General features: G+C 42.4%; 1 protein-coding gene across 2 annotated transcripts; it reads left to right on the top strand.

Moving 5' to 3' along the window:
* Window positions 1-701: 701 nt before the first annotated feature.
* On the top strand, window positions 702-11,653 carry PSMB2 (proteasome 20S subunit beta 2). 2 transcript variants are annotated; one of them, XM_021554792.4, is made up of 6 exons: window positions 702-798; window positions 3,231-3,353; window positions 3,922-3,992; window positions 8,773-8,935; window positions 10,554-10,603; window positions 11,419-11,653. In XM_021554792.4, exons 1-6 carry the CDS (start codon window positions 708-710, stop codon window positions 11,524-11,526), a joined length of 606 nt encoding a protein of 201 aa, XP_021410467.1. In that variant the 5' UTR covers window positions 702-707; the 3' UTR covers window positions 11,527-11,653. The 2 variants fall into 2 exon arrangements, with proteins under 2 accessions (XP_021410467.1, XP_085415924.1); XM_085559798.1 differs by lacking the exon at window positions 702-798 and adding an exon at window positions 1,855-2,379 and having other exon boundaries at window positions 2,427-3,353.
* The last annotated feature ends 2,164 nt before the right edge of the window (window positions 11,654-13,817 follow it).

Below are 13,817 nucleotides of genomic sequence, written 5' to 3'. Positions count from 1 at the left end.
AAAGGGATGGAATTCAACCCCCTCAGATCCGAGGCCACCCTGTCCTTTTCCACCTTTAACAATTCCATTATTCCAAAAGGATGGATCTTGACCTCCTCAGATTCAAGGAGCCCCATCCTTTTCCACATTTAAATGTCCCATTATTCCAAAGGGATGGAATTCAACCCCCTCAGATCCGAGGCCACCCTGTCCTTTTCCACCTTTAACAATTCCATTATTCCAAAGGGATGGATCTTGACCTCCTCAGATTCAAGGAGCCCCATCCTTTTCCACATTTAAATGTCCCATTATTCCAAAGGGATGGAATTCAACCCCCTCAGATCCGAGGCCACCCTGTCCTTTTCCACCTTTAACAATTCCATTATTCCAAAAGGATGGATCTTGACTCCCTCAGATTCGATGCCACCTTGTCCTTTTTCCACCTTGAACCATCCCGGTATTCCAAAGGGATGGATCTCAACCCACTTAGATCTGAGGTCACCCTGTCCTTTTCCACATTGACCCATCCCGTTACTCCAAAGGGATGGATCTGAACCCCCTCAGATCCGAGGCCACCCTGTCCCTTTGCGCCTTTACCCACCCCGCTATTCCCTACGGACGGATCTCCCCCTCACGCTCCCGCCCGCTCCCCTCACGCTCCCGCCTCTCGCGAGCGCTGACGCCAGCGGCGCGCGCATGCGCGGCGGGGCCCGCGCTGTGTCACGGCCATGGAGTACCTGATCGGCATCCAGGGCCCGGACTACGTCCTGGTGGCCGCGGACACCGTGGCGGCCACCAGCATCATCCAGATGAAGCACGGTGAGAGCCTGGGAGGCGCCGGGGTCCTGTGATAAGCGCTGGCCCGCTAGGGTGTCCCGGGGCCGCGGGGGTGTGCGCGGTTGGGGTGCGGCGGGCCCGCCGCTCGGGCTGAGGGGAGGCTGCTCACAGCCCAAAGCCTTTCTGGCTTGCAGCTCTTCAGGGATGTTAGTGGCTGTCGGAAGTGTAGGGCCAACGCGGGGTTTAAATCGCTGCTTTCTCTGGATAAAGTCTCCAATCTCCACCGAGTGTGACCGCTCTGTGTTGGGCTGTCAGCTTAATTTACCTGTTCAGGTGAGTGTTGTGATCCCAAGCCTCGCTCTGAGCAATGTAAAAGTGTTAAAAAACACAGGGATAGCGATGTGTGACAGGAGGTGCTCATTTGTGCCTATTTCACTGGTAATACGTAATTAGTGGGGAGAAAAGGCATTAGGGGGACTAAAAGTAGCAGTGAAATTCACAGCACCAGACTGAAATAAGGCTTTGGTTTCTTTGTGTGGTAAAACATCCAGGGCATCACCAAATGGCTGGAATTCTCTAAAATCAATTTTTCTTCCTGCTGTTGCAATGACCTAAACTGAAGCTTGTTCTATTCTAAAGACTGCTTTAGTAGCTCATTTTTAAAAAGTTGTAGAATATAGGATTGGTAGATTTATACAAATGAATATAAATAAATCTATATAAGAGTATTATAACACTGCTTTTACCTCGAATGTTTCACTTCAAGTCTGTGATAGCCAGTTGGAGCAGTGTTAGAGGTTGTGAAAGCTGGTGGTACATACAAAATAAAAAATTTATCACTTTAAATAATGTTTTCTGGGTTAATATTTGTTCCAAATAGGTTTGTTCATAAGCTTTAAGAAATGTGTACTTTGAACATAGGATTTAGTTGCTTTTGCTAGGGGGAAACCCATACATTTCAGATCTATATTTGGAATATTTAATTGTAAATAAATTTCAGCCTGGAGAAATTTTGACCTAATTGCTCCTTCCAGTACCTGAAAGGAAAGATGGAGAGAGAGACAATTTACAAGGGATGACAGGACACAGGGAATGACAGGACACAGGGAATGGCTTCCTACTGCCAGAGGGCAGGGTTAGATGGGATGTTGGGAAGGAATTGTTCCCGGTGAGGGTGCCCAGAGAAGCTGTGGCTGCCCCATCCTTGGAAGTGTCCAAGGCCAGGCTGGATGTGGGGTAGTGGAAGGTGTCTCTGCCCATGGCAGGGGATGGGCTTTAAGCTGCCTTCCAACCCAAACCAGTCTGGCATTGCAGGGCTGGGCAGTGTCAGTGACTTTCCCTGAGCTCCAGACAGCAGCTCCAGTGCTGTGATGACTTTTGACATGGTTTTAGAGGATTGTGACACTTGGTGCCTGTCTTGCAGCAGAGATTGTTCAGCACCATTTGGTGAGCTGGAGGGGAAGCTCAGAGGTGGAGGCTTGGTGTTTGTCCAGGCCCTCAGTGGAGAGAAAGGATTTTCCCTTCACTCCAACAGCTGCTTCATGTCTGTCTGGGATATCCAAGTGTCAGATACCTGCTCTGGTGAGAGGAGACTCTGTGAGCACAGGATTGTCTCCAGCACAGGTACCTGCTCTGGTGAGAGGAGATTCTGTGAAGATTGTCTCCAGCAGATACCTGCTCTGGTGAGAGGAGACTCTGTGAGCACAGGATTGTCTCCAGCACTATCATTGCAACAACTTGGATCCACTCAAACACAAAACTGTTCTAAACTGCAGTACGACTAAAAATATGGATTACTGTTCCTTAATTTCCTGTTTATAAATAGGCTTTGTTATGATTTATAATCATTACTTTAATTTTCATTCTCCTTCATTGTTTGGTTTGGTTTTTTCCCCGCAAAAAAATGACAAGCAAAAGAAATGTTTCTGGAAAAGCTTCATTCATGTAAACTTCTGGGTTTTGGGATTGCTGGATATTAAGGAAAAGGGCATAATTTGACATAGAATTTGTGTCTGGATTTCCTAAAATTGCTTTTGCTCAGTGTGTTGATATTTCAACTTTATATTAAATTATTTGCTTCCGTTGCAGAATATTTGAATAAAGTTGAATAGTCACTGAGCAAAATTGCTACTCCTGATCCCGGGAAGCAAAACCTTATGCTTTGAACACAATATTCTGTGTGAAGCTTTATTCTTTCCTACCTTGCTTGTAAGGTAGGAAATACTGTATATTTCTGGGATGCCTCCCTTCCTGAAGGGCTTTGTTTCTCTTCAACAACTCTTGTTTTCTGTGTCACCAGCTGTGAGAAACCAAATGTCAGTGTGTGCTCAGGAAGGCTTTTTACTGATGCTCCAGGTCATGATGCAGTTACCCAAATCTCTTTCTTCCGTAAAGTCCTGATGTGTCAGGATATTGGCAAAATAATTTATTCTTCCTTGTGACTGTGGCACTCAACATCATTTTTCTTTGCCTAGATCATGACAAAATGTTTAAGATGAGTGAAAAGATCTTACTGCTGTGTGTGGGGGAGCCTGGAGACACAGTGCAGTTTGCAGAATACATCCAGAAAAATGTTCAGCTCTACAAAATGAGAAATGGTAAGTGAAGCAGGACAGGCCCTGGGCTTTGGGAGCAGAGCTAAGGGTGGTTTCCAGGTGAATGTTGATGGAAAGTGCCGTTCTCAAACCTTCTGTAAAGATTTTTGCATTTTTAGTGTCCAGCAAAGGTGATAATTCAGACAGGATGCAGAAATAGAGTCTGGATTGTACAGTATAAATTAAATGGTTTATCCAAATCCCAGCAAACTTCTCTGCAATATAAATGACACAAATATTTCACTGACAGACTTATTATTCTCTTAATATGTCCATTGCATGCTGTCAGCAGTTCTTCTGATATATTGGACAAAAAAGTCAAGCTACATGTCCTTAATATTTTAATTTTTTGAAGCCATGTGTTTCTATGGTCCATACAGATATGAACTACCCAAAGTCTGAGGGCCCTGTTTATGCTTGTAGCTTTCAGAATAAACCAGAATTAGACAAAAGGCGCTACATTTTATCACTAAAAAACATTTAGTTATTTCAAAAAAGGCATGGGAAGGTGGGAGGTGAAACATGAATGATTTGGACTGTTGGCAAATAAATAGTCACATTTCTTTTCCAGGTTATGAATTGTCTCCCACTGCAGCTGCAAACTTCACCCGGCGAAACCTCGCAGACTATCTCCGGAGTCGGGTGAGTTATAGCTGAGAGATTTTGGCACAGGCTTCCAGGGAATATTTCCATCCTCAGATAGTGGAGTCTGGAAAAGGTGGGAGCTGTTTGTAGTGATGGATTCGGAACTGGCTGCTCAGGGACATAATGGGATCAAGGAACAACTGGACGTTGCATTCAGTGCTCTGGTCTGGGTAACAAGGGGTTGATGGGTCACAGGTTGGACTCAGCCTTGGAGGTCTTCTCCAACATCAGTGATTTTGAGATTCTGTGAGTTCACATTGTTGAAATAGAACTTGATGTCCTTATTTTAAAAACTTATCACATCACTTATCAATAACTGATACAGCCATAGACTTAAAATTCCAGCCTTGGGCCCAATAAACACTTTGTCACACACTGCAGACGTGAAGTGAATTAAACTTCTTGAACATCGAGATAAGGTTGTGGGTTTTCATGCAAATGCTCCAAATCCGTTTAATCTTCTTGGAAAATGATTTCATAGAGCAAAGCTGTTTGATGTTCTTAGGAAAACAAGTGCCTTTTGTAAACAGCAACATGAGGCTTTTGGTAAATACCACATCCAAGTTGAGGTTGTGTTTTCAAGTTACTGAACTGCAATTAGCGATGTTTCCCAGGGTGATTTTTTTCAAAGTATAAAAAGCTGCTGTGAGGGGGCAAACAAACCTTTAATGATCTAAGGTTAGGAAGTATTTCATTGAGAAGAATGTTAATGTGCTATATGAAAGAAAACAGGAAGAAAGAGGATATTGAGAATGAATTTGATCAGCTCTGTCGGGGATAGAGTGTGGGTTAAACTGTGTTGCTGTTCTACCAGTGCACTGCTTGGGCCTGAAATCAGGTTTTACAGTAGCAAATAAAGGCCAGTATTAACCTCAGAGCTGTATTGTTGAGAACTACACATGTGGAGTGAGAATTCTTACAGAACTCATGCACAGGAACAGCCAGAGATTATTGTTCTCCTTTCTAATGCATATCACAGCTGCAGGTAGAAAATTTTCCTTGGGGGTACCTTCCAACTCAGGATATTCTGTGGTTCCGCCCTACTCTTCTGGTTTTAATGGCTTCATCCAACTGCATGGCTGGCAGGTGATGGTTGGCAGTGGTGCTGTTTGCTTTAGCTTGTGTTGAGGTGTGATCTGGAAGGTCTGTGTGTGTTCTGTGCATTCCTGTGCAGTTCTTGAGACTGATGTGAAGCAGTGATGCTACTGGGGCCTGGCCCTGGTGCTGGTGGCTCCTCTCAGGGACAACTGCCCTGCACAGATGAGTCTGAGTGTCCTGACACCTTTCAGCAGAGGCAGCTATTTCTTACATATGATCTAAAGTACCTTTGACAGGCTTTTTGGTAAACCTGCCCATCAGGAGGCAGCACTGATGTGGCACCTTTGTCTTCCTCTGTGCCACGTCCCTTGGGGCCTGATCCTCCCTGTGGCTCCACTCCTTGCTGAGCCCATGCTTGTCTTCCAGCTCACCTGCTCCAGATGGGCAGCAGAGTGGGGAGGACACTGGCAGAGGCAGATGTGTTTATTTACCAGAGACAAAACGCTGCTCTGGTGCAGATGGCAACGCCCCAGGGCACACGGCGCTCTCTGACACTGCTGTCACACTACACTGATCTCCACGTTGCAGGCAGAAGCTTTTTCTCTAACTTCATTGTGGCATTTAGAATTTTACAATACAAGCCTTGCCATCAGATTTGTTTTTTTCCCTGTGAATTTTGTTACATTTTCGTCATAATATGTGGGATACCAGAAGGATTAACACTGGTGCTTGAAACTGCATAAAGGATTCCTGGAGGCTGCTAATGTAATTGTAGATCATGAAAATAAAAATTAAAAGCTAAACCATGCCAGCACCTCCTGTTAGGAGTGGGAAAATAGTTGAGAAGTAAAAAGTTTGGTGGGGAAAAGGTAGTTTGTTGCTTTATTGTCACTCACTGACTGAAGCTGTTATAGGAGGCCAGAAGGTGTATGAAAGGGAAGATTAAACAGCAGCAGGACTTTCTCAGGCATTTAGACTTTTGCTGTGGCCAAGATCAAAATAGAGTTTGTTCTGCATTGTTCATCACCATCTGGGTTCCTCCCTGGTACCCATTAGATTTTATTTAGGATTCTCATGACTCTTGTAGTCCAAGTTCTTGATACCTTGGGGATGGCTCACAAGGCAGTGCCTTGAAATTGTTCTTTTGGTGGAAAGTATCAAGTGTAATAACACTGGGCTTGTGTCTTAAGTCCATTAATCACTGTTGTCTTTGCTTCTACTTGATAGTCACCACGACATTTCTCTTTTTAAAACACAAGATTTCTGCTCCAAAGCAGCATCTGAAATGAATCTTTGTGATTTTTGATCAAGGCAAACCTGGAAGGGGCTTTGGCTTTCATGGAGGTGAATGGCCTTAAGCTGAAGGAGAGCAGGGTTAGATTGGATATTAGGAAGGAATTGTTCCCTGTGAGGGTGGGAGGCCCTGGCACAGTGTGCCCAGAGAAGCTGTGACTGCTTCCTTGGATCCCTGGAAGTGTCCAAGGTCGGGAACAACCTGAGACAGTGGAAGGTGTCTCTGCCTATGTCAGGGGGTGGAATGGGATGAACTTTAAGGTCTGTTTCAGCCCAAATCATTCCACCATTCTGTGGTTACCTGTTCCTGCACCTCACCTGGTTCACCTGCTGAATCCACTGCAGGATTTAGTACACTGAACTCACTACTGAGGTTGTGGAGGGCAGGGGGAAGTAGGAAAAAAAGCCCCCTGCCCTCCAAAGGTGATGAAGTTCAGTCTCTGCTTGTGATGCTGTTTAATTATAGGTGACAGGGTCTGGCTGGATTCCAAAGGCAGCTTTCAGCTCCTCTCCCCATGTCCACACTTGGCAGGAGGTTTCCTTGCTCCCACCTTTCCCCCCTCGCTGTGACTTTGGCTTCCGCCAGATGTCACAGGACTGTGTCACCACCAAGCTGGGGTTGGGCTCTTTGGCACAGCTGTGCTCTTCAGCTGTAAATTCTGAACAATTTCACACATCTCCTAATTGCTGTCATTATTTTAAATCAAACAGTGCCAAGTGCAAAAATACTTGGGATGAGAAATGGTGCTTCTGTAGGAAGGGAAGTTGGAGTTAAAAATAATGTCCTGGAGTGATGGTCATCACTCATTTGATGGCCCTTTAACCACAGTAACTTAGTAAAGAGTTGAGAATTGCTGGTATGGACCATGGTACAGAAGTCAAGGAAGTCTGCCTTTGGAGTGGACAAAAGGATTGGGATGTATAAGAAATTCCAGTCACAGCATCGAGGTGTTATGCTGCAAATTTCATTTATAATCATGGAAGTAGTAAATAGATTATGTATATTTACTAATGTTTAAATCCTGCCTTTCTAGAATAATAAGGCATGGGGGATAATTATTTGCATTTGAGTTTTAAGAAGTCTCAGAGACCATTAGCAAGAGAACTTAAAACTGAAAATCAGTTTACAGATGGGTTTAAGGCTGTATAACACCATTTATTTATGGTTGAGTATCTTGCATATGCCAATGTTGGTAATTCCAAGTCACACAATAATTTGAGTGATCTTGTGTCATGGCTCTTAAATATCAACTTGTGTGATGTTTCAGAATAAATAAATGATGAAATACAGCCTAATTAAACCAATACAGCTGCATGGTAACTTCTTTCCAAATATTCTTGGATGCTTTGAAGATTAAATCACACAATTTAAAGTGATGTTTTATATATAACTGTAGCCTGTTTTTTTTCTTTCATACTGTCTGAAAGTAAAAATATAGTGGCGTGTGATTTTTTTTTTTTTGTGTGTGTATGTGGAAATTTACTGTATTGAGTATCAAAATGAACTTTTCTTATGATGCAGTTAATGTTTTGGCTTTAGGGTGAAATTTTGTTTGCTTTTTTAATCTGGTAGTTGCATCATCATTTTTTTTCTTATTTTGTTGCTTTGTTGATCTAGGTTTTCCAGCAGTTTGGAGATATCCTGTTAGTACAATTAATTTAATAAGAAACATTGTGTAGATATGGAAATACTGGAAGTATATAAAAGCTGCTTTTAAAAATACATACAATGACCAACTTTTTTCTGATCCTATGTTTAAAAATAATACAGTGCACGTGTGTTTCATGGTTTTACAAAGTACAGATCTTGGAAGGAGATGTAGGAGAATAAGAGATGTCTGATTTATTCATGATGGTGGAACACTAAACCCAGAACATGGAGTAAGCTGCCAAATATTAAAGATTAAACTTGGTACATGCAATAAAAACCAAATTGCCAGTGAACAGGACACTGTGTGTAACTGCACTGTGCGAGAGGTTTCATACGTGCTGAGACGGGCCATGCTCACAGGGAGGGGCACTGGGAAGAGAGCAAAGAGCAGGTTCAATGAACAAAGAGTTCTTAGAAACTGCAAAATGTTCATGTTGTGCTCACGTGTCAGCAGTAAAAATTCACAAATTTTATGTTGAGGTGAAAGAATTCCTATTCTCTTGAAAATCAGTGTGTTTGGGGTTTTTTACAGCTTTCCCAACACATTTAAACTTTAAAAACTTTAATGCAGTTTTCACACCAGATTCTATGTTTTTATTTGCTTGTGCAGTCCATGTTACCAGAAGACCTAATCATTTTTAGCTTGAGACCCACAATGTGCTGCAGACAGGATTGATGTAGCATTTTATGATAAGGAATTGGGTAATCATCTCTGCTGCTGTTCCCTGGTGCGTAGGGAATCAGGATTCAGATTTGGTGTGAGTGCTCTAACAAAAACATCACTTCTCTTGGCAGACCCCTTACCATGTGAACCTTCTCCTGGCTGGCTACGATGACCATGAGGGCCCTGCCCTGTACTACATGGACTACCTGGCAGCTCTGGCAAAGACTCCTTTTGCAGCACATGGATATGGAGCATTCCTTACCCTCAGCATCCTTGACCGCTATTACAAGCCAGGTGAGTGGATCACTGGACAGGAAAATTCTCCTGCTTCAATTTAGGCCTTGAGTTTATTAACCAGCGAGACTGACATTTGCTGAATCAGGTGGCATTGCTGTGGTGCAGCAGATTGGAACTCGACTTTTTGTTAGATAAATGGAGCACGAAAGGTTGCCTTTGGTTTTGCTAGCATGGTAACAGAAAACTAGTCAACTCCTTAATTTTTTTTTCCTGTTTACAGCATAACAGACTGGGAGTAAAAGATGTTTCAGTTATTCTAAAACATGATTAGACTTTCCTGGACCATTGGCAGCTGGTAGTCTGCTTTTAATAAATAACAGTTTGACAGCTCTATCTTCTTGCTTTTCTGTTGGCTCTGACATGTACATTTTCCCAGTGTATCAATATTCAGAAGTCAGTCCCAGATGCTATTGCTCCATATCTTGGATTGGCTTTGTGTATGATAAATTAAAAACATTCAGATGAAAAGATAGATCATCTCCAGCACTCTGAAGTAGTGGTGATGAATCACACAGAGCATGGAATGGTTTGGGTTGGAAGGAACCTTAAAGCTCATCTCATTTCACCTCCTGCCATGGGGACACCTTCCACTATCCCAGGGTGCTCTAAGCCCTGTCCAGCCTGGCCATCGAGATTTCCAGGGATGGGGCAGCCACAGCTTCTGTAGGCAGCAGAGAGGTTTTAAACTGATACAGTTCTGTGCACTTGGCAGCTGCTCACCATAGCTCTTGTACATGTTTGTACCTGTCTAAACTTTTAGTTTTAGAATCATTATCCTGTGCCAAGGAATATACATGGCCCCATCCCCACTGTGCAGATAAGGAAAAGTGCAAAGCACAGAATATTGTTAATCTGACATCTTTGGCTGTAGCTACAAACTATTTGACTCCTGTGTGCAAAGCTGAGTTTAAGTTATTATCTCTGCTCTGCGATTAGAAATCCTTTCATCTACCTCCTTCATTAAATGTGGCTATAAACTGATCATTTTCATTTCACTTGTCTGAGCAGTGGATGCAGGTCTGGAACAAAGCCTAGAAAGAAGTTTTAGACCCTGTTTGTTTTCTAGTCATGTCCCTTAACAATCTATTGTTCCATTTTCACCATTCCTTGTGGAACAGAGGAAAATAATGAACTTCATTGTCATGGCTTGTCACCCCTATAGAGTGCTGGATTTTATCCTGAAGTGTGAGAATAACAGGAGCATCCCACACGTGCCTTGTCCTTTATTGAGCTCATACCCAGCAGGAACATCACACTAAACCCATCTCCACCTCCTGCCCTGGACTTGCAGCCGGCCAGGGCAGCTGGAGCTGATTTAGAGCTGCAATAAACTGTAGGAGAGGGAGGTGGCTGGGCTTCTCTGAGCCAGGCCCTGGCCATGGGAGGCAGAATTCCGTCATGCTTCCCATTCCCTGTAACAAATCGATTCTCAATGGCTTGTTGGGGCGTGAGCACTGCGGAGCAGGGCGTCCTCGGGACATCTGGAAAGTGTTTTCTGTGAGCTGGGAAGGAGAGGTTTTGGTGCTCAGCTGAAAAGTTGTTTAAATTTAATAAAAGTTTCTGTGGAGAGAGATGGCCTCTAATGAAATCAATCTGTGGATGTTTTCCCTTTCAGGTATCACACGTGAGGAAGCTGTGGAGCTCTTAAAAAAATGTCTAGAGGAGGTGAGTTGCTGAACTCAGGCCCTGATGCTCCTGAGAAAGGAATGTTTGTTTGCATTCATTCGCTGATACTTTCCTGTTCCTCTTGTCGCATTTCTTGCTGCCTTTGCCAGAAGGGTAATAAAGGCACTGGCCAGATGTGGAATAGCTACTGAGGAAAAGGATTTACAGGCAGTTGCATTGCCTTTGCAAGGTTCACGTCCTCCAGAATGTAAACTTGTGCATTTTGCGTGCTTAGCATAATATTGATCCAGACTTTTTCCTCTTACTTTTCTTATGAACATCCTGCAGCATCCTTGTCACTTGTGTTACACTTAAGAACTCTTTGAAGTATATACTAATTCTTTTCCAGGTTGTGAAGTGATACCTGAGGTAAAGCCTTGACCTTAAAGTTCATGACCAATTTTAGTGTCAACATTAGGATCCAGACATTTCAGACACCATGGCTTTTATTGTAGGAAAATAGTCTTTATCCTTGAGTTTAAGAGATTGATTTGAATGTAACATCAAGAAGAAGTCTCTTTGAAGTATCTGTGTGATACATACACTTTGTGTCCAAAATTTTGGCCCACTCCAGTTTTCCTGCTTTAATATCTTCCTTTTTAGCAGGCCTGGCTATTTTGCATCTTTACCTGAGGCTTGTCTAATGTTGATAATCGTGCAACAAACTCCCACTAATTCACTCCTGAGCAGTGAAGAAACCCACTCTAGTTCCTAATATTTTGGGTCACTAGAACCAGTATGGAAATTAAAACTATACTCTTCTCTTTTATTTGAGTGAATCTTATTTCTTCTGTCTTTTTGTCTTTGCTGAACAGCTTCAGAAGCGTTTCATCCTCAACCTGACCTCCTTCAACGCCCGGTTCATTGACAAGGAGGGCATCCACGAAGTGGACAATATACCCCTTGCCAAAGTGGAGTCCTAACCCCCAAGATCTTTCTTCAGCAGTCTTCTTGTTTTGTTCTCTCTTGGGTTTTTTTTCTATTCATTTGAAGCGCACTAGTAATGTACTGCAGTGGGAGCTCAAATAAAGCCTGACATTTATATAGCCAGTTTTATCTTTTTATTCCACTGATCCTTCCTGAGAGGATTTGAGTGAATTGTTCCACAGTGAAGGTGAAACTTGATTTACAGTTCATGGGGGTACATTCAGGTTATTTATCTTTCCTCTTCTGAGATTTTAGTGCTCTCCAAATTTCTTACTTGTGGGAAAACTGTATTTTCTAGATGACATTGTGCTGTCATCCTTCTCATCAGTAAAGCTCGTCAAACTCCAGGCAAGTGGTCCATGCCAAACATACAGCATCTACTTTATTTTTTCAAAGATGTTACCATTCTTTGCTGTATGAAATATTAATCAGGTTTTCAAAGACCTAATTTGCTTTTGTTAGAGTTTTTTTGGTTTTTTTTTTCACTTGAATTAGATTGATACAAAGATTTCCAAGTAGAATGGCTTTTAAAATGCACTTCTAACTCACCTGGCAATGGTTCTGTTACTGGGAAAGAGGATTCTGCTGGCACGGTGGGTTCATAACTATATTAAATAGAATTTAAGTAGTATTTTAAATAGAAACTAATATAACAGTTGTGTGATGTTTCTTAATTGATGTGTCTGTACCTTTAAAAGTACATGAAAGCAGTTCAGTGAGAAATTAAACTGCAGCATTCTTCATAAATCTTTGAATTACTCTCAGCTAACTAGAGCCTTGTTTCCTTGAGAATAATCTCTGATGATCCATCTAGACTCAAAATGCTACTTCCCTATAAAACCCCCATTCATGGAACAGCCTCAGATAATTATCATGTGGCTGATACTTGTGGTCTGCCCAGAAGTGGTTTTTCTGAGAACATTTTTGGTGTGACTCCTTCCCTACTTGAATTGGCATTAAAATTGCTCTGGGTGCTTATTTTATGTTTGAAAAAGCTCAGAAAAAGAATCTTGGAAATAGGGTAGATGTGTACAAGATGGTGTGCAGACTGATAGTTGAGTGTTGTGGCATAAGACCCAAGTTCTCAGCTGGAAAAGGTGAGTGACAGACTTCACTGTTAATTTGTCTAAGCTTTTTGGTCTTACCTCAGTGGTGTGTTTGAGAAGGTTCGATCCTTCCCAAAAAAAGTTGTCAGTCTTAAAGTATTCCTGTCTTCTGGAATGGATGAGAACTAGATGAGACTGAGACTTGCTTAATGACACAGAAGAAATTTACAGCTCCAGTACCTTAACTCACCCTGCCTCTTACTTAAATCTAATTCTTCCCTGAAGTCCCATCAGGCTTTGTATTTCAGTTCTTCCCCAAATGAGTTTAATTACAGCTGGTTTTGCTGTAATGGCTGCAATGGCTTTTATTTAAGGCAAATGGCACAGAACTCTGAAACAATTTGCTAAAACTCACTTTATCTCTTGAAAACCTTTTAAACTTTCACACTCAGCAGTCCCCAGCCTGATGATTTCCTCTTGGCAGGTCACATTTAACACGAGCAGAGTCGCAGCGTTGTCGTTCTGCCACTGAAATCTCACCCCTTCGTGTTGCATTAATGTACTTGTTTAGCTTAATGCAGCATCTCTAATTTATTTTACCACTGATGTTGAATGTTTTTGCAGGTTTCTTGTCTCATTTCAAACTCATCACTGCAGAGGGGCTGAGCTGATGTGATATTTTTGTCACTGCATATCAAAGCAGCAATGCCTCTTCATTGGAGGGATTCATTGTTCAGACACCAAACTGGGGTGTGGAGCTCTTGGATCATGTGAGCCTGGCAGAGAATCTGCCTGGAGTTTTTATTGGCACCTATTTGCATGCAGGTGATTAATAAACATAAAACAATTATTCTCTGGTTGGATCCAGGTTGGAGTGGAACATATGTTTTGCCCAGGGGCAGGGCCCAGGATCTGAATCCCCCATGGAAAGGAAGATCCAAGGGGTTGCATCTGAAGCCAATGGAGCAGCAACCTCGAGGAATTAATAAATACAGCCCTTGATTCCAAACCAGGAACAAAAGAACTGGCCCACAATGAGATTGGACTATAGCCTCTAACAAAGGATTTTTGAGGACTTTCCAAGAATTCATACTTCTTAAGGAAAAGTGTGATACTTTTGCTATGTAACTTACTTTTTAAAATGTGCTGACACTCAAATTCAGAAGCCAGTTTTCATTTTTGACAGTATTACATGGAATCTGTTTGAAAAACCAATATTTAAGTTAAATGAAAGAATAGAA

This window comes from Lonchura striata, chromosome 23, assembly GCF_050655825.1.
Source record: "Lonchura striata isolate lonStrDom1 chromosome 23, ASM5065582v1, whole genome shotgun sequence".
Taxonomy (NCBI): Eukaryota; Metazoa; Chordata; class Aves; order Passeriformes; family Estrildidae; genus Lonchura; species Lonchura striata.
Note: the sequence above shows the minus strand (reverse complement) of the source record. Positions and strands in the feature narration are given on the sequence as shown.